This window comes from Oncorhynchus clarkii, unplaced genomic scaffold, assembly GCF_045791955.1.
Source record: "Oncorhynchus clarkii lewisi isolate Uvic-CL-2024 unplaced genomic scaffold, UVic_Ocla_1.0 unplaced_contig_7861_pilon_pilon, whole genome shotgun sequence".
NCBI lineage: Eukaryota > Metazoa > Chordata > Actinopteri > Salmoniformes > Salmonidae > Oncorhynchus > Oncorhynchus clarkii.
The window spans coordinates 68769-90486 of NW_027261113.1; the positions used below are offsets into that span (position 1 = coordinate 68769).

At 44.9% G+C, this 21718-nt stretch overlaps 1 protein-coding gene across 2 annotated transcripts in view; it reads right to left on the reverse strand.

Moving 5' to 3' along the window:
- LOC139404901 (beta-chimaerin-like) overlaps positions 1-21718 on the reverse strand; it is a 43757-nt gene that overhangs the window by 874 nt on the left and 21165 nt on the right. For both annotated transcript variants that reach the window (XM_071147443.1, XM_071147444.1), the window contains 6 exons: positions 15210-15299; positions 10228-10312; positions 3260-3433; positions 745-822; positions 376-513; positions 87-192 (listed from right to left, as the gene is read on the reverse strand). In XM_071147443.1, coding sequence (XP_071003544.1) covers positions 87-192; positions 376-513; positions 745-822; positions 3260-3433; positions 10228-10312; positions 15210-15299 — 671 coding nt within the window. The remainder of the gene's footprint in view (positions 1-86; positions 193-375; positions 514-744; positions 823-3259; positions 3434-10227; positions 10313-15209; positions 15300-21718) is intronic.

Consider the following 21718-nt stretch of genomic DNA (forward strand, 5'->3'; position numbering starts at 1 on the left):
GAAAGGTGAGAAACAACATATGTGTATGTAAGACTACATCACTGATTCAACCCCATGAAGATCAGATGCAGTGTGTGTTTCATCACTTCTTGAGATGCATCATCAGGTAGCGTAGGGTCTCGTAGTGGGCTGGCGGGAGCTGGAGCAGTCCCTCGTGGATGGCCTCCAGTCTGGTGTCTGGGTTGGGGATTTCTACCAGGAGGAAGTACTACTGTTAGTTACATTCACCTGATAAATAGCCGTGCCACAGACCTGAACATTTTCCTTAGCTCCCCAAGCTAGTGCCTAGCCTTTAGCTCAGTACACAGTCAGTCATTGCGCTGGAGACCCAAGGTGCATTGAGCTAATTGTGGGAATAAGTATGGGCGTACGTACTTGCAGCTTGTATGAATTTGGAGTACACGTGGAATGTGATGACTGGAATGGGCAGGTCTCTCAGATAGAGCTTCAGAGCTCCAGCGATGATGTTGATGTCGTTGTACACATTGGCACTGATGTCTGCCTTCTCGCCATCTGCAGAGATGACACACCAGGCACATTATGTACCGACCAGACTGCATTATATTCACTACAATTACCACAATGCAACATAATTGCCCTTTACACCTCACATAACGACATCCGGCAGTCTGATACGGCTTTCCTGTGCTCATGTGCTTTTCATTTGAACCTATGGACTTTCATGTCTCATAACCTTAAACCAGACCTAAGCCCGGAGGCAAAGGAAATTAAGTTAACACAAACCTCGGTCAAAGGCGAGCCTCACGTCCTCAATGTGTTCTGAGAAGCCAGACACTCTGTAGAGGCCCTCAGACTGCAGACCTGCAAGCAGCAACACAGAGAGTCGATTTTCTCTACTCTCTATACCCTCTTTCACCCCATGCAGTCTCTACTAAATAAACTCAACAAGCTCTTTGGATCAACAAAATTATTCAACAAGGGTGGCCTTTATTTCAACCAATGGAGCCTCGAGGCAGATTACAGTACTTTGGGGAAATGACATATTTTGATTAAAATGTTGATTAAGTCTATTATATACAGTGCCTTGCGAAAGTATTCGGCCCCCTTGAACTTTGCGACCTTTTGCCACATTTCAGGCTTTAAACATAAAGATATAAAACTGTATTTTTTTGTGAAGAATCAACAACAAGTGGGACACAATCATGAAGTGGAACGACATTTATTGGATATTTCAAACTTTAACAAATCTTTAACAAAAACTGAAAAATTGGGCATGCAAAATTATTCAGCCCCTTTACTTTCAGTGCAGCAAACTCTCTCCAGAAGTTCAGTGAGGATCTCTGAATGATCCAATGTTGACCTAAATGACTAATGATGATAAACACAATCCACCTGTGTGTAATCAAGTCTCAGTATAAATGCGCCTGCACTGTGATAGTCTCAGAGGTCCGTTAAAAGCGCAGAGAGCATCATGAAGAACAAGGAACACACCAGGCAGGTCCGAGATACTGTTGTGAAGAAGTTTAAAGCCGGATTTGGATACAAAAGATTTCCCAAGCTTTAAACATCCCAAGGAGCACTGTGCAAGCGATAATATTGAAATGGAAGGAGTATCAGACCACTGCAAATCTACCAAGACCTGGCCGTCCCTCTAAACTTTCAGCTCATACAAGGAGAAGACTGATCAGAGATGCAGCCAAGAGGCCCATGATCACTCTGGATGAACTGCAGAGATCTACAGCTGAGGTGGGAGACTCTGTCCATAGGACAACAATCAGTCGTATATTGCACAAATCTGGCCTTTATGGAAGAGTGGCAAGAAGAAAGCCATTTCTTAAAGATATCCATAAAAAGTGTCGTTTAAAGTTTGCCACAAGCCACCTGGGAGACACACCAAACATGTGGAAGAAGGTGCTCTGGTCAGATGAAACCAAAATTGAACTTTTTGGCAACAATGCAAAACGTTATGTTTGGCGTAAAAGCAACACAACTGAACACACCATCCCCACTGTCAAACATGGTGGTGGCAGCATCATGGTTTGGGCCTGCTTTTCTTCAGCAGGGACAGGGAAGATGGTTAAAATTGATGGGAAGATGGATGGAGCCAAATACAGGACCATTCTGGAAGAAAACCTGATGGAGTCTGCAAAAGACCTGAGACTAGGACGGAGGTTTGTCTTCCAACAAGACAATGATCCAAAACATAAAGCAAAATCTACAATGGAATGGTTCAAAAATAAACATATCCAGGTGTTAGAATGGCCAAGTCAAAGTCCAGACCTGAATCCAAATGCTCTCCATCCAACCTCACTGAGCTCGAGCTGTTTTGCAAGGAGGAATGGGAAAAAATGTCAGTCTCTCGATGTGCAAAACTGATAGAGACATACCCCAAGCGACTTACAGCTGTAATCGCAGCAAAAGGTGGCGCTACAAAGTATTAACTTAAGGGGGCTGAATAATTTTGCACGCCCAATTTTTCAGTTTTTGATTTGTTAAAAAAGTTTGAAATATCCAATAAATGTCGTTCCACTTCATGATTGTGTCCCACTTGTTGTTGATTCTTCACAAAAAAATACAGTTTTATATCTTTATGTTTGAAGCCTGAAATGTGGCAAAAGGTCGCAAAGTTCAAGGGGGCCGAATACTTTCGCAAGGCACTGTATATTTTAGAAATAACACATCCAGTTGAAATAACCCTTTTGAGAGTAGTTCAACACAGTTCAAATGGACAATTTTCTTTCACTAAATGTAGCAATCTCTACCTGGAACAGCATAAAGAGGACTGGCCACCTCTCAGAGCCTGGTTCCTTCCTAGGTTCCTGCCTTTTTAGGGAGTATTTCCTAGCCACCGTGCTTCTACATCTGCATTGCTTGTTGTTTGGGGTTTTATGCTGGGTTTCTGTATAAGCACTTTGACATCTGCTGATGTAAAAATGGATTTATAAATACATTTGATTGATTGAATTTGATGCTAATTTAAAAGATTGGTTTACACAGCACATAATTTAGGTAGTCTCCTTAACCCCGGTCCAAGAGAGCCAATACATTTTAGTAATTTAGCAGATGCTTTTATCCAGAGCAACTTACAGTTGTGGGTGCATACATTAAAGTACTGGTCCCCCGTGAGAATCGAACCCACAACCCTGGCGTTGCTAGTGCCATTCTCTACCAACTGAGCCACACAAGACCGTATCACAGACATCCATTTTCATCTTGAAATTTGAATATTCTTTCAGTTTAGCTAACAACATGCAGGGTGCACCTGGATTAAATGTCACAGAAACATTCTAAATGGTACCTCGTAGTTCTATCTCCTTGATACACATGTCCACCACCATGGGCCGTGTGGTGTTGTGGGCCTTGACCAGGGTAGTGAGGTCACAGCTGAACACCTTCTTAATCCTGTGCAGGTCTGGCTGACAGTCGCTGGGCACCAGCTTGGAACACTGCTTGTGTACGTTCAGCCCACAGTCTGGAAACCACAGGTCAGAGAGGTGGTCAGTCAGTGTTAAAATACACACACACACACACAGAAAGGATTTATTCCAATCTTATAATCTGACATGATTATGGTCGACTTCTTCTAAAACAACATGTAACACATTACAGAGGGGTTAGAGATAACAAGTAGTACAGTGATTATCCCAATCTCAGAGAGAAAGCCCAGCCAGCTACGGTAAGACCAGGCTGCTTCAATATGCCATGGTGGGCCACGTCACAGCAGAGGGTCTTGGACAGCTGAGGGTGAGAGAGCAGAGCACCACCTCTCTGTGTGGCATCACTGTCCCAGTCTGGCCTGCACGCACACACACACCGTGACGAAGAGAGCAAGCTGCCTCTCTGGGAGATGCCACAGGAATGTAACCTAGGTTGAGGTTTCTCTGACTCAATAAGAACATCCAGCTAAATCATTCATCACTGATAGTTGCGTTGTTACTACCAAGAAATACCCAGCATTATTGCTGGTCCGCTGACTGGGGTTCCTTATTCTCAGATACAGACAGATTAAAAATAGAGAAAAAAAACAGAAAGAGACTGTCAGACAGAAAAAGATGGAGAAAGAGATGGACAGACAAAGAGATAGGGAGGAAGAAGACAAGCTAAGCATGCCAGATAAGAAGGAAGAGAGAGGAAACACAGAGAGAGCGAGAGAGTTGGGGATAGGGAGGAAGAGAGAGAGAACAGAGAGAGAGATGGGAATAGGGAGGAAGAGAAAGAGAACAGAGAGAAGAGAGATGAGGACAGGGAGAAAGAGAGACAATGAGGATAGAAAGCCAGTCATCAGTTGTGTATCTCTGTGTGTTAGAGGACTGCTTCAGATACAACTGGAAGTACTAAAGAAGTCTCTTCTGATTCACATAGGGCACAGGGCTGTCTGATGACACCAGTGTTTGCCTGGGGCTTATAAGCATGGCTAATATCTGAACAACAAACCATCTGTCTACAGAGAAAAACAGCAACGTTAGTCCTCCTTTCAACACATCCATGTCAGGATTGTATCCAGGCCATAATAGAACCCTGTGTCTATCGCAGAGAGTTTAGGGACTTTCCAAACCTACTTGTCTACTGGTCAACTAGCCTCAATTGTGCCAAAGTCTTGCTAAGTTGTAAATGTTTGTAATGTATTTATATTGTGTGTCTGAACCCTATACTTCACTGCACCAGTGAAGAGAGAGAGAGAGAGCCTAGTGGTTAGAGCGTTGGGCCAGTAACCGAAAGGTTGCTGGAACGAATCCTTGAGCTGACAAGGTAAATAAATCTGTCATTCTGCCCCTGAACAAGGCAGTTAATCCACTGTTCCCCAGTAGGCCGTCATTGTAAATAAGAAATTGTTCTAAACTGGCTTGCCTCGTTAAATAAAATAATACAGTCTGATCTGTTTTTCAGCCAACAAACATTTCAACAAGTTCACTAGGATACAACATTATTGATCAGTAGAATTGTTAGGTGGTGTTCATAAATACTAGGGTTGCAAAGGGTGGTTCATTTACTGGAAACTTTCAAGTTATCACAAGACATCTAGTGGTGCTTTTGGGGTATTTCAGATAATTACAGATACCTGTGATAATCTCTGGCCCTCTGTGTGTCCTTATTACCTGTAAAAAATATATAAACACATTTCTATTTTACCTTTATTTAACTAGGCAAGTCAGTTAAGACTTATTTTGTTCTGCCTTGTTCAGGGGCAGAACAACAGATTTGTACCTTGTCAGCTCGGGGATTTGAACTTGCAACCTTTCGGTTACTAGTCCAATGCTCTAACCACTATGCTACCCTGCCGCAAACAGAATGACAACGCTGTTGATCCTAAATAAACCAGCAACTTAGTGAATACCATTGGTACCATATTAAGGTTTCAGTGTGACATACAGTACCAGTCAAAAGTCTGGACACACCTACTGTACTCTTTACAAGGTTTTTAGTTTTACTATTTTCTACATTGTAGAATAATAGTGACGACATCAAACTATGAAATGCATATGGAATCATGTAGTAACCAAAAAAGTGTTAAATAAATAAAAATATATTTTGTATTTTATTTGAGATTATTCAAAGTTTCCACCCTTTGCCTTGATGACTCTTGGCATTCTCTCAACCTGCTTCATGAGGAATGCTTTTCCAACAGTCTTGAAGGAGTTTCCACGTGTGCTAAGCACTTGTTTCCTTCACTCTGCGGTCCAACTCATTCCAAACCATCTCAATTGGGTTGAGGTCAGGTGATTGTGGAGGCCAGATCATCTGATGCAGCACTCCATCACTCTCCTTCTTGGTCAAATAGCCCTTACACAGCCTGGAGGTGTGTTTTGGGTCGTTGTCCTGTTGAAAGACAAATGATAGTTCCACTAAGCGCAAACCAGATGGGATGGAGTATCGCTGCAGAATGCTGTGGTAGCCACGCTGAGGCCCAACGCTGCGCCTTGAATTCTAAATAAATCACAGACAGTGTCACCAGAAAAACACTCCCACACCTCCTCCTCCATGCTTCATGGTGGGAACCACACATGCGGAGATCATCAGTTTACCTACTCTGCATCTCACAAAGACAAAATCTCAAATGTTGGACACGTCAGACCAAAGGACAGATTTCCACCAGTCTAATGTCCATTGCTTGTGTTTCTTGGCCCAAACAGGGTCTCTTCTTATTAGTGTTGTCCTTTAGTAGTGGATACTTTGCAGCAATTCAGCCTAATTCACACAGTCTCTTCTGAACGGTTGATGTTGAGATGTGTCTGTCTGTTAATTGAACTCTGAAGCATTTATTTGGGCTGCAATCTGAGGTGCCATCAACTAATGAACTTATCCTCTGCAGCAGAGGTACCTCTGGGTCTTCCTTTCCTGTGGCGGTCCTCATGAGAGCCAGTTTCATCATAGTGCTTGATGGTTTTTGTGACTGCACTTGAAGAAACTTTCAAAGTTCTTAAAATGTTCCTGATTGACTGACCTTAAATTAACGATGGACTGTCTTTTCTCTGCTTATTTGAGCTGTTCTCCCCATAATATGGACTTGGTCTTTTACCAAATAGGGCTGTCTTCTGCATAGCACCCATACCTTGTCACAGCAGATTGGCTCAAATGCATTAAAGAAAGAAATTCACACCTGTTCATTGAAATGCATTCAAGGTGACTACCTCATGAAGCTGGTTGAAAGAATGCCAAGAGTGTGCAAAGCTGTCATCAAGGCAAAGGGTGGCTACTTTGAAGAATCTCAAATACCTTCAGATTTGTTTAGCACTTTTTTTGGTTACTACATGATTCCATGTGTGTTATTTCATAGTTTTGATGTCTTCACTATTATTCTACAGTGTAGAAAATAGTAAAAAGAAAGAAAACTGGTGGCAGTTGTGACAAAAGTTAATAGTAAATAGAGTGTCACAGTTCATGGAAAATAATGCCATTGTTGATTAGATGCTTTTTGCATTATTATGCTGTTCTCTCTTCAACCATATGGTCTATCCTACTAGAAACTCATGGACAATATGGTAACTTACCAGTAGCTTTGCAACCCTAAATATTACCCTAAATATCATTTTATCTGGCAGGAAGCTCCAAGGACAGCTACAGTACATGTGTCCCTTTTCACTCAATTTAACTTCAGGATTGGAATGATATGAACAGTATTGTAACGGACATATTCCATCTCTCCTTATCCCAGTCTGCTGTCCCCACATGATTCAAGATGGCCACGATTGTTCCAGTACCCAAGAAGACAAAGGTAACTGAACTAAATGACTATTCATGATGACAGACTACTTCTGTCATCATGAAGTGCTTTGCGAGACTAGTCAAGGATCATATCATCTCCACCTTAGCTGTCACCCTAGACCCACTTCAATTTGCTTACTGCCCCAATAGGTCCACAGGCGATGCAATCACCATCACACTGCACACTGCCCTAACCCATCTGGACAAGAGGATTACCTATGTAAGAATACTGTTCATTGACTATAGCTCAGCAATCAACACCATAGTACCCTCCAAGCTCATCATTAAGCTTGAGGCCCTGGATCTCAACCCCGCCCTGTGCAATTGGGTCCTGGACATCCTGATGGGCCGCCCCCAGGTGGAAAGGAAATAACATCTCCACTTCGCTGAACGTCAACAATGGGGCCCCACAAGGGTGCGTGCTCAGCCCCCTCCTGTACTCCCTGTTCACCCATGACTGCAATCCACGCCTCCAACTCAATCATCAAGTTTGCAGACCACACAACAGTAGTAGGCTTGATCACCAACGATGACGAGACAGCCTACAGGGAGGAGGTGAGGGCACTCGGAGTATGGTGTCAGTTAAACAACCTCTCACTCAACATCAACAAAACAAAGAAGATGATCGTGGACTTCAGGAAACAGCAGAGGGAGCACCCCCCTATCCACATCAATGGGACAGCAGTGGAGTAGGTGGAAAGTTACGTTCCTCGGTATACACATCACAGAAACTGAAATGGTCCATCCACACAGACAGTGTGGTGAAGGGGCAACAGCACCTCTTCAACCTCAAGAGACTGAAGAAATTCAGCTTGTCACCAAAAGCACTCAAACTTTTACAGATGCACAATTGAGAGCAACCTGTCGGGCTGTATTACCGCCTGGTACAGCAACTGCACCGCCCTCAACCGCAAGGCTCTCCAGAGGGTGGTGCGGTCTGCACAACGCATCACCGGTGGCAAACTACCTGCCCTCCAGGACACCTACAGCACCTGATGTCACAGGAAGGCCAAAAAGATCATCAAGGACAACAACCACCCGAGCCACTGCCTGTTCACCCTGCTACCATCCAGAAGGCGAGGTCAGTACAGGTGCATCAAAGCTGGGACCGAGAGACTGAAAAACAGCTTCTATCTCAAGGCCATCAGACTTTTAAAAACAGCCACTAACACAGAGGCTGCTGCCTACATACAGACTCAATCATTGGCCACTTTAATAAATGGATCACTAATCACTAAGAATGCCACTTTAATAATGTTTACATATCTTGCATTCCTCGTTAACATTACTCATATTCCCGATTTTATACATTCTATTGCATCTTGCCTATGCCACTATCATTGCTCATCCATATATTTATATATTCTTATTCCATTATTTTACTTAGATGTGTGTATTAGGTAGTTGTGGAATTTTTAGATTACCATGTTAGATATTGCTGCACTGTCAGAACTAGAAGCACAAGCATTTCGCTACACTCGCATCTGCTAACCATGTGTATGTGACCAATAAAATTTGATTTGACAGCACAGCCAGCCAGCACAGCCAGCCTTGTTGCAGTTTTGTGGATACAGTATTTGGATGTCCTTGCTTGACTGGGTGTGTCCCATTGATACACCTTCTAAGCTCTCTGTGAGCGTCTGTCTTGTTTATAAATAGTTGACAGCCATAGTCACAGGGGGAACTGGTTTGTCCCAGGTGTCACTGAGGAATGCTAAATTACTACATTTCACAGGCCTTATCCAACCATTGATTTACATGGAACAGACCACATTTCACAGGCCTCATCCAACCATTTATTTATATGGAACAGACCACATTTCACAGGCCTCATCCAACCATTGATTTACATGGAACAGACCACATTTCACAGGCCTCATCCAACCATTGATTTACATAGAACAGACCACATTTCACAGGCCTCATCCAACCATTGATTTACATGGAACAGACCCCATTTCCTGGACTCTACATTCCATGACATGATCCAGGCTTAGACGTAATATTGTAATACCCTTTTTATTGTCATAGCATTTAAAAATAAAGACATTATTAGGCATTTCAAGTTTGATATCTCATGTGTTACAATTAGTCACATGACATTAGTCACATGACATTAGTCACATGACATTAGTCACATGACATTAGTCACATGACATGAAACCCAACCGGACAGAGACGTCCAATCAGTTCAATTTGATTGATATTTGATCAAACGTGAATTCTTGAAATAAATCAAAACTTGGAAGTCATATTGTTTATTTGTGGTAAACATAAAATGAGACAAAGCCTGGTTACATGGATGATTTATTGAACATGTTAACAGGACCCCGAGGGTCTGATCAGGGATGTTAACAGGGCCCCGAGGGTCTGATCAGGGATGTTAACAGGGCCCCAAGGGTCTGATCAGGGATGTTAACAGGGCCCAGAGGGTCTGATCAGGGATGTTAACAGGGCCCCGAGGGTCTGATCAGGGATGTTAACAGGGCCCCGAGGGTCTGATCAAGGATGTTAACAGGACTCCGAGGGTCTGATCAGGGATGTTAACAGGACTCCGAGGGTCTGATCAGGGATGTTAACAGGGCCCCGAGGGTCTGATCAGGGATGTTAACAGGGCCCCGAGGGTCTGATCAAGGATGTTAACAGGACTCCGAGGGTCTGATCAGGGATGTTAACAGGACTCCGAGGGTCTGATCAGGGATGTTAACAGGACTCCGAGGGTCTGATCAGGGATGTTAACAGGACTCCAAGGGTCTGATCAGGGATGTTAACAGGACTCCAAGGGTCTGATCAGGGATGTTAACAGGACTCCAAGGGTCTGATCAGGGATTGGAGTTATTTTCTTTAGGCTTTCATCCCAAATTGCATCCTATTCCCTGTAAAATTGCATCCTATTCCCTGTAAAACTTTAGATCAGAACCCTATGAGCCCTACACACGTGGACTACATAGGGAATAGGGTGATATTTGGGATGGTACTCTAATGTAATGAAGTACCCATGAAAGGTCAGTGATGGTAGCTAGGTCAGCAGTGTTGGGATGTCTGAATGGAAGAGGAGGGTACCTGAGCAGTGGACCCCTTGGGCTATGAGGCCCCACATGAAGTTGGCGCAATACTCGCACCAGTGAGGCCCTCGGAAAGTATGAACCTATGGAAGGGTGAGACAACACAGCAACAGATTAGAGTCTGGAAGACACACACGCCACACCTTCTCGCTCTCACTGAACAAACATAACTCTAAATCACACACGCACACAGTAAACAAACATAACTCTAAATCACACATACCTCACTGAACAAACATAACTCTAAAATCACACACACATATACGCAAACAGACAAACACACAAGATCTGTGAATTTTCTAATTCATTGTATTTCTGGAGGTGAGTAGGACCCAGGGCAGGTTAGACGGTTACTGTCAGATGGTTACTGTAGGTGAGTGGGACCCAGGTCAGATGGTTACTGTAGGTGAGTGGGACCCAGGTCAGATGGTTACTGTAGGTAAGTGGGACCCAGGTCAGATGGTTACTGTAGGTGAGTGGGCCCCAGGGCAGGTCAGATGGTTACTGTAGGCGAGTAGGACCCAGGGCAGGTCAGATGGTTACTGTAGGCGAGTAGGCCCCAGGGCAGGTCAGATGGTTACTGTAGGCGAGTAGGCCCCAATACGCTGCTCTGGGTCGGACGTGGACGTCCTACGGGCTGCTCTGGGTCGGACGTGGCTTACTGTCCTATGGGCTGCTCTGGGTCGGACGTGGCTTACTGTCCTATAGGCTGCTCTGGGTCGGACGTGGCTTACTGTGCTATAGGTTGCTCTGGCTTGGGAAGTAACTATTACACCATGTCAAAATAGAGGGATACTTGTTTACCTGGATGTGCCACAGCTCTTCACACTGTGCTTAGTAATGACAGAGGAATGTCTCTTCAGTAAGGCAGAGAATACTTGTTTGGGTCCCAAATGGCACCCTATACCCTATATAGTGCACTACTTTGCCCTGGTGAAACTAGTCCTCTATCTAGGGAATAGGGTGCCCTGGTCTCTGGTCAGCCCTGGTCTCTGGTCCCGGTCTACAGTGGAAGGGAGGGAGGGACCCCAAGCCCAGTCTACAGTGGGAGGGAGGGAGGGACCCCAAGCCCAGTCTACAGTGGGAGGGAGGGAGGGACCCCAAGCCCAGTCTACAGTGGGAGGGAGGGACCCCATGCCCAGTCTACAGTGGGAGGGAAGAAGGGACCCCATGCCCAGTCTACAGTGGGAGGGAAGAAGGGACCCCAAGCCCAATGAGTGACTGTGTATACAAGTCAGATTAAAAGGATTTACAAAGTGTCTGGCATCTGTTCCTGCCCGGGCTGCTGGATACATGCAAACATGTTCACACACACGCAAGGCTGCACCGACCACTTCACTAAAGAGTTATTAGGTTACGTTAGATTGATAGAAGAGTACAGATAAGGGCTCTTGACAGGTGCTGAGCAGCCGGGTGGTTTGTTGTTCCATTCTGAAATGGGACCAGACACTGGGCTGGAGAGCTGGAGGTTAGGAGGCCATTCTACCCTGCAGGCTCACTGAAACCTGAGACACAATGGCAGGAATGTATTCAGGTGCCCATGAGGAGAGATCGCTTTCTCTCTCTCAATTCAATTTAAGGGCTTTATTGGCATGGGAAACGTATGTTAACATTGTCAAAGCAAGTGAAATAGATAATAAACAAAAGTGAAATAAACAATAAGAAATTAACAGTAAGCATTACACTCACAAAAGTTCCAAAATAATAAGACATTACAAATGTCATATTATGTGCAAAAATGTCAAGTACAAAAGGGAAAATAAATAAACAGAAATATGGGTTATATTTATACTTTACTGGTTGTCCTTTTATTGTGGCAACAGGTCACAAATACTGCTGTTGTGATGGCACACTGGTATTTCACCCAATAGATATGGGAGTTTATCAAAATTGGATTTGTTTTCTAATTCTTTGTGAGTTTGTGTAATCGGAGGGAAATGTGTCACTCTAATATGGTCATACATTGGGCAGGAGGTTAGGAAGTGCATCTCAGTTTCCACCTCATATTCTGGGCAGTGAGCACATAGCCTGTCTTCTCTTGAGAGCCATGTCTGCCTTCGGCAGCCTTTCTCAATAGCAAGGCTATGCTCACTGAATCTGTACATTGTCAAAGATCTCCTACATTCTGGGTCAGTTACTGTGGTCAGGTATTCTGCCACTGCGTCCTCTCCGTTTAGGGCCAAGTAGCATTCTAGTTTGCCCTGTTGTTTTTGTTAATTCTTTCCAATGTATCAAAAAATTATATTTTTGTTTTATGATTTGGTTGAGTCTAATTGTGTTGCTGTCCTGGGGCTCTGTGGGGTCTGCAAACAGAGCCCCAGGACCAGCTTGCTTGTTATCGACGGTTTGGGAATCACTTCCTTTTAGGTGGTTGTAGAACTTAATGGCTCTTTTCTGGATTTTGATAATTAGCAGATATCGGCCTAATTCTGCTCTACATGCATTATTTGGTGTTTTACATTGTACACAGAGGATATTTGTGTTTGTCCCATTTAGTGAATTCTTGGTTGGTGAGCGGACCCCAGACCTCACAACCATAAAGGGCAATGGGTTCTATAACTGATTTAAGTATTTTTTAGCCAGATCCTAATTGGTATGTCAAAATTTTATTTCCTTTTGGTGGCATAGAAGGCTTTGTGGAAGCTACCTGTGGCGCTGATGTTAAGGCCGAGGTACCTATCATTTTTGTGCTCTTGGGAAACGGTGTCTAGATGGAATTTGTGGTCCTGGCAACCGGACCTTTATTGCAACACCATTATTTTAGTCTTAAATTATTATTATTTTACCCCTTTTTCTCCCGAATTTCATGGTATCCAATTAGTTACAGTCTTGTCTCATCGCTGCAACTCCCGTACGGACTCAGGAGAGGCGAAGGTCGAGAGCCATGCGTCCTCCAAAACACAACCCAACCAAGCCGCACTGCTTCTTGACACAATGCACATCCAACCCGGAAGCCAGCTGCACCAATCCCTGCCGGCCAAACCCTCCCTAACCCGGACGACACTGGGCCAATTGTGCGCCACCCCATGGGCCTACCGGTCGCGGCCGGCTGCGACAGAGCCTGGGCTCGAACCCAGAATCTCTGGTGGCACAGCGATGCAGTGCCTTAGACCACTGCGCCAACCGGGAGGCCATTATTTTAGTCTCACTGAGATTTACTGTCAGGGCCCAGGTCTGACCGAATCTGTGCAGAAGATCTAGGTGCTGCTGTAGGCCCTCCTTGGTTGGTGACAGAAGCACCAGATCATCAGCAAACACTAGACATTTGACTTCAGATTCTAGTAGGGTGAGGCCGGGTGCTGCAGACTGCTCTAGAGCCCTCGTCAATTCGTTGATATGTTGAAGAAGGTGGGGGGCTTAAGATGCATCCCTGTCTCACCCCCCAGCCCTGTGGAAAGAAAATGTGTGTGTTTTGCCAATTTTAACCGTGTACATGTATGTTTTTCCCCCAACACCAATTTCCATAGCAGACCCTAATCCCAAACTGGATTTGTTTGTTTGTTTGTTTGTTTGTTTGTTTGTTTGTTAGGGTGTGCAGCGTGAATACATGGTCTGTTTTATGATCATTTGGTAAAAAGCCAATTTGACATGCTCAGTACATTGTTTTCTCTGAGAAAAATCACTGAGTCTGCTGTTAATGATAATGCAGAGGATTTTCCAAAGGTTGCTGTTGACACATATCCCACAGTAGTTATTAGGGTCAAATTTGTCTCCACTTCTGTGGATTGGGGTGATCAGTCCTTGATTACAAATATTGGGGAAGATGACTGAGCTAAGGATGATGTTAAAGAGTTTAAGCCAATTGGAATTTGTGGATTGTATATTTTATCATTTCATTGAGGAGACCATCAACACCACAGACCTTTTTGGGTTGGAGGGTTTGTATTTTGTCCTGTAGTTCATTCAATGTAATTGGATAATCTAGTGGGTTCTGGTAGTCTTGTATGGTTGATTCTAAAATGTGTATTTGATCAGGTTTCTGCTGTTTGTTCTTTCTTGTAGGGCCATAAAGATTGGAGAAGTGGTTTACCCATTAATTTTCATTTTGGATAGATAACCCTAAACAAACAGAGTTTTCTAAGAGTCTATGGATTCTTCAATTACATTGAGCTGATTTCAGACGTGCTGTTCCTTCTTTTTCCGTATTGTATGTCTGTATTGTTTTAGTGATTCACCATAGTGAAGGCTGAGGTTCTGGGTCTCTATGTTTTTGGTTGGAAAGGTTTCTCAATTTCTTTCTTAGGATTTTGCTTTCTTCATGAAATAATTTGTCATTGTTAATTTTCTCTGGTTTTCTGTTTGAAATGTTTAGATTTGATGAAGCTGAGAGGTCAAGAATACTGGTTAGGTTTACTGCCAAGTTTGCGTTGGTCTCACATACCAAAATCATGTGTTGTATTCAATATTTATTTCAATATATCAACTGTATTTCTGTTTTTGAAAATCAAGATGAAACAAAGAGGTTAAAGTGCTCAAAAATCTCAGCCCATTAATGGTTTACAGCCGTTAATGGGTTAAAACATACGCCATATCCATGAAGCACAGTCGATAGATTTAGACATATGGCTGACAGCTGCACGTGCCCACAAGACAGCTTTCATCATGAAAGCACATGATGATGAATAACATCAGTCTCTGTGTTATAATGGTACCTAACTGGTAGCCAGTCTAGTGACAGGTAGGCAGCTCACTAAGCAGATAAAGAGTCATTGAAATCGGTTACTTTGTCACTTTGAGGAACGTCACTTTTAAGTTTCAGATCAACCTGACAGAACTTAATCTCCCAGAGCCTGCATGGACAAGCAGAGCTGCCTGAATCATTTCCTGAGGTGAAAGAGCTTCAAACAGAGCTTTGAACAAATAATCTACAGAGAGGCAGACCTCCTACAGAGGTCCTAAAGCAGTCGACTCTCACCCCCTCCCTCCCAGTACCTCACTACATCCTCTTTTAAAAAGGTTCAATCAAACAAACCATCTCACCTTGAAGTTGTGGATCTTGTCATAGGAGCTCTGCTTCTCGGAGGGGCAGTCTTTCAGGGTGCTGTGCCGTACCAGAGGAGAAGTGGTGATCTGTGGACAGGAAGCCAACAGTTTTAGAGGCTTCCAGAGTAACGTTTTTCTGCTCCCCAACTTGACCCTCAGGGCGAAGGACAGTAGCTCCTGCCTCTTCCGCTCCCCTCTCTTGGTCTTGTGGACCGTTACATCTCCTGGCCCTATCCCTCCTCCCGGACCCCGGCTCCCTTCCTCCACTTCCATGGCCGCTGCCGTGTGTCTGACTGTGTCCCCCTGTCCGGGTCCTAGTCCGGGCTCCCACAGAGCCTCGGTCTCCTCTGGTGAGCCGTGTGGTGAGTGCTGGAGGACGTAGCGCCCAGTGCTGGGTAACAGACGCCGGCGGCAGCCGCCCAACGAGGAGGACACGGCCGCTGTGCTCCACTCCCCTCCCTCTGTTCCTCCTACTCCTCTTCCTGCTGCTGCTGGGACCCAGGAGGGTACAGACTGACAGTCAGGATGGGGGCGGCTCTGCATCTGTTCTGAGCTCCAGCTCCAGGGAAAAGAAGCAGAGAGCAGCCAGCAGCAGTGGGCGGCCCCCAGGGCAGGAGTGTGCCTCACACAATGGCTCTCATTCACACACACCCAATAGGAGAGAGAGAAGTCCGGGGGGAGGGTCCCTTGGTTGGTGGGGAGGGGCTAGGAGGAGAGTCCCTTGGTTGGTGGGGAGGGGCTAGGTGGGTGTGTGGGGTTAGAGTGAGTGTGCGTGGGGTGAGGGGGAGCTGTCAGTACAGCTCTTCACGGCTCAGCAGCAATCTAAAGCAGGATCAATGGCTGCAGTCAAACTCTCTACAGACACAGAGAACCATGTCACACTACCTATTAGCACGTTGCCTCCCGGACATACACACTCAACTGGAGATAATACTGAACTGCCAGTAGCCCACGGTAACAAACCCCCCCACCAACAACAGTTACATAACCAAGTCCCCTCCACACAACAGGAGTCCTGGCACTATCCTTCTGGCCCAGAAGAGCCACGACATGCTCCTAGATTCCTTCCAGTCCAGTAGAAACAGATTAGTCAACTACATCTCGACCTTCATGCCTCACAATCCACTGGTGGTCTTCCTCTCCCTGCCTAGACTGCAGCCAGACTACAAACAGCCGCTATGACTCTAGCCTGCTCCCACCAATCACTCTGCTCTGCTCTTAAACCCCCCCAGCAGAACAGCACCCGACCATGATCATCCACTGGGATTGGCAGGGATTATGGCCGTAATCCCCACTCAAGGTGTAATCCCACGGTGGCCAAATCCCTGTCAGGTCCCAGGCAGAGTTCATGGTGGCCATGTCCTGACTCAATGGGGGGGCTGTTGCCGAATTTACAGCACATTTTGAGCGACTCTCCTTCTAAACATCCACTCCTTCTAAAACACTAGGAGGGCCTCATCAGAATGAGGGAATGTCAGAATTAAACTAGAACAGAGGATTTTGTAGCTGTGATGGAATGATGAAGAGCTGGAAGGGTAGAATAGTTGAGGAAGGGAATGATCCTAAGGGAGAGATAAATATATGCTTGAAGCTCACTCAGCTCAGAGACACTTCAGCTGAAATGAGAGGATAGGCAGCTTTAAAAAGGTTGTAATAGACATAGAAGCCGTTTTAAAAATATGGCTTTGGGCCTCCTGTACACCGTCCAAACTTCCGTAACGTAGACTGAGGACCATGTTGTGCTGTAGCTACAGAAGTAATGTCTTCTCATTTCTACCAGCATGTCAACTGTGCAACTAGAGGAGACAAAACATTTACTCCACACACACAAACGGATACAAAGCTCTCCCTAACCATAACCCTATCCTCATGATTCATGCTTACAAGCAAAAACAGGAAGTACCAATGACGTGCTCAATAAGGAAGTGGTTCGATGAAGTGGTTGTTAAGCTACAGGACTGTTTCACTACCATAGACTGGAATGTGTTATGGGATTCATCAGTCACCGGCTTCATTAATAAGTATCAACGACGTTGTCCCCACAGTGCCCGTACGTACATATCCCAACCAGAAGTCATGGATTACAGATAACATCCGCACTGAAAAGGCTAGGGCTGCCGCTTTCAATGAGCGGGAGGGACACTAATCAGGACACATACATCCTACTTCAACCTCTGACGAGCCATCAAACAGGCAAATGGTCAATGCACAACTTAGTATGATTCGATCTATGCCGGCACTGACGCTCTTCGGATGTGGCAGGGCTTGCAAACTATCACAGATTACAAAAGGGAAACCCAGCCGCGAGCTGCTCAATGACACGAGCCTACCAGATAAGGTAAATGCCTTCTATACTCGCTTTGAGGCAAGGAACACTGAACCATGCATGAGAGCACCAGTTGTTCCGGATGACTGCGGGATCACGCTCTCCGTAGCCAGTGGGAGTAATATCTTTAAACAAGTTAACATTCACAAGGCCCGGATTACCAGGATAAATATGGATTACCAGGACACTTACTCAGAGCATGCACTGACCAGCTGGCAAGTGTTTTCACTGACATTTTCAACCTCTGTCTGACCCAGTCTGTAATGCCTACATGTTTCAAGCAGATCACCATAGTCCCAGTGCCTAAGAATGCCAAGGTAACCTGTCTAATTGATTATCACCCCGTAGCACTCACACCTGCAGCCATGAAATGCTTTGAAAGGCTGGTCATGGCTCATAAACACTATCATCCCAGACACCCTGGACCCTCACCAATTCACAAACCTCCCTAACAGCTCCACATTGCCCTCTCCTACCTGGACAAGAGGAACACCTTAGTGCCCTCCAAGCTCATCACTAAGCTATGGACCCTGGGACTGAACACCTCCCAATGCAACTGGATCCTGGACTTCCTGACGGGCTGCCCCCAGGTGGTGAGGGTAGGCAACAACACATCCACCAAACTGACCCTCAACACGGGGACCCCTCAGAGGTGCGTACTTATTCCCCTCCTGTACTCCCTGTGGCCGCGCACGACTACAACACCATCATCATTAAGTTTGCTGATGATACCACTATGGTAGGCCTGATCCTGATAAGGAGATCAGAGAGACCTGGCAGTGTGGTACCAAGAAAACAGCCTCTCCTTCAACGTCAGCCAAGGAGCCGATGATGGACCACAGGAAACGAAGGGCCGAGCAGCCCCCATTCACATCGATGGGGCTGTAGTGGAGTGGGTCGAGAGCTTCAAGTTCCTCGGTGTCCACATCACTAAGGATCTATCATGGTCCACACACACCAACAGTCGTGAAGAGGGCACGACAATGCCTCTTCACTCTCAGGAGGTTGAAAAGATTTGGCATGGGGCCTCAGAACCTCAAAAAAGGTCTACAGCTGCACCATTGAGAACATGACTGGTTGCGTCACTGCTTGGTATCCGACCGCAAGGCGCTACAGAACATCACTGAGGCCAAACTCCCACCCATCCAGGACCTCTATACCAGGCAGTGTCAGAAGAAGGCCATAAAAATGGTCAGCCGCCCAAGTCAGACTGTTCACTCTGCTACCGCATGGCAAGCAGTACCACTGCACCAAGTCTTCAACCTCAGAATTCTTAAGACTATTAAATAGTTAGTCCAGTTAGCCATCTGCATTGACTGTTTTTCCACTAACTTAGACTCCTCACATACTGTACGCTGCTGCTACTGTCTATTATCTAGCCTGTTGCCTAGTCACTTTATTCCTAGTTATATGTACATAGCCGGTCCAGCATCACTACTCTGGACGGTTCTGACTTAGAATATATGGACAACTACAAATACCTAGGTGTCTGGTTAGACTGTAAACTCTCCTTCCAGACTCACATTAAGCATCTCCAATCCAAAATTAAGCTTCCTATTTCGCAACAAAGCATCCTTCACTCATGCTGCCAAACGTACCCTTGTAAAACTGACTATCCTACCAATCCTCAACTTTGGCGATGTAATTTACAAAATAGATTCCAACACTCTACTCAGCAAATTGGATGCAGTCTATCACATTGCCATCCGTTTTGTCACTACCCACCACTGCGACCTGTACGCTCTCGTTGGCTGGCCCTCGCTTCATACTCGTCGCCAAACCCACTGGCTCCAGGTTATCTACAAGTCTCTACTAGGTAAAGCTTATCTCAGCTCACTGATCACCATAGCAGCACCCACTCGTAGCACACGCTCCAGCAGGTATATCTCACTGGTCACCATAGCAGCACCCACTCGTAGCACACGCTCCAGCAGGTATATCTCACTGGTCACCCCCAAAGCCAATTTTTCCTTTGGCTGCCTTTCCTTACAGTTCTCTGCTGCCAATGACTGGAACGAACTACAAAAATCTCTGAAGCTGGATACTCACATCTCCCTCACTAGCTTTAAGCACCAGCTGTCAGAGCAGCTCACAGATCACTGCACATAGCCTATCTGTACATTGCCCATATGTAAATAGCCCATCCAACTACCTCATCCCCATACTGTATTTATTTATCTTGCTCCTTTGCACCCCAGTATCTCTACTTGCACATTCATCTTCTGCACATCTACCATTCCAGTGTTTAATTGGTATATTGTAATTACTTTGCCACCATGGCCTATTTATTGCCTTACCTCCCTTATCCTACCTCATTTGCACATTCAGTCAATAATACAGTAGAAAAGGTATGTTTGTTTACTCCATGTGTAACTCTGTGTTGTTGACTGTATGTTTGTTTACTCCATGTGTAACTCTGTGTTGTTGTATGTGTCGAACTGCTTTGCTTTATCTTGGCCAGGTCGCAATTGCAAATGAGAACTTGTTCTCTGGTTAAATAAAGGTGTTCTCAACTGGCCTACCTGGTTAAATAAAGGTGATCTCAACTAGCCTACCTGGTTAAATAAAGGTGATCTCAACTAGCCTACCTGGTTAAATAAAGGTGATCTCAACTAGCCTACCTGGTTAAATAAAGGTGATCTCAACTAGCCTACCTGGTTAAATAAAGGTGTTCTCAACTAGCCTACCTGGTTAAATAAAGGTGATCTCAACTAGCCTACCTGGTTAAATAAAGGTGTTCTCAACTGGCCTACCTGGTTAAATAAAGGTGTTCTCAACTAGCCTACCTGGTTAAATAAAGGTGATCTCAACTAGCCTACCTGGTTAAATAAAGGTGAAATAAAAAAATATACAAAAATTAGCTTGTACCGCTGCACATCGACTCAGTACTGGTACCTTGTGTATATAGCTAAGTTATCATTCATTACTCATTGTGTATTTATTATTACTTTTCTATTATTTAGCTTTTATTTCTCTGCATTTTTGGGAAGAGTCCGGAAGTATTTCACTGTCTACACCCGTTGTTTACAAAGCATGTATCTAAAACATTTGATTTAAAATGGCTGAACGGGTATCAGTCAGGACAGGAGAAGCTGTTTGTCACAGAGATAGACATCCTATCAAAGACCAGGAGGAGGATCTAAACTAGACGGAGCAGAGAGAAGAGTAAGGGATCTGGAGGAAGAGAGAGACAGGCGGATGAAGAAAATGTATGACACAGAAAAAGGAAGGGGGAGAGGCGGAGGGAGGGGGTATACAGTACGTATTGAGAGAGAGAGAGACTGACGGTTATGGTCTTTTTCCCTCGAGGCAGATGGCTTCTTGTCTCAGAGAAGAGTTTAGAATAAAATACAATTAAAAAAGGCCCTGGTTTCTTTTCAGCAGCCAGGCTCTGTTATTCACTGTGTTGGTGCAGCTGAGCAGACAGTGGGGAGAACAGAGGATCATGGGAAAATAGAAAATAACACTAGTGTCTTTCTTTCTGTAAGGTCAGATAACCGTCCAAACAAAAACACACCATCTCATACAATTTCATCCAAACATAGACGTGAATGGGGATGTAGTCAGTGATAAAGTCTGTTTTACTATTCAGAAAGTGTAGTGAAAGGAAAACGTACAGTGCCAATTAAAACAGGCCTGCCTGTGTCTGGAAGTATGACAGATCAACGTTGAAAGCCTTCTGCCTTTTACAAAGTATGTAGCTACTGTAGAAAATCTTTATTGTAGTAGCTCAATTATTTCCCAACGCCATCTTTATAGATCATGTTGTTTCCAACAGACTAACAGGTTGCTCAAGGACGAGGTCATTAAACTTCCAAAAACAAACAAACTACTAAAACCTCAGAATAATATCCAAGCAGGCTAACCTGACATTATAGAACTAGGACCAGAGCATGGACTAGAAATGCATTGATCACCTTCTTCCCTTCAGCACCAGTTACATTAAACCAGTAGTGAGTCTCAAACGGCTCCCTATTTCCTGCATAGTGCACTTCTTTTGACCAAAGCCCTGAGGGACCAGAGGGTATAGGGTGCCATTTGGGAAGCTGTTATAGGAGGAAACTGGCAGGAGTTTGGCCAATGTGGCAACTCCCAGCACAAGTACACAGACACATTGAGCCGTGTGAACCGAGGAGGCTGACACACAGCAGGTCACCAGACAGGTTGAGTGAGTCTCCTC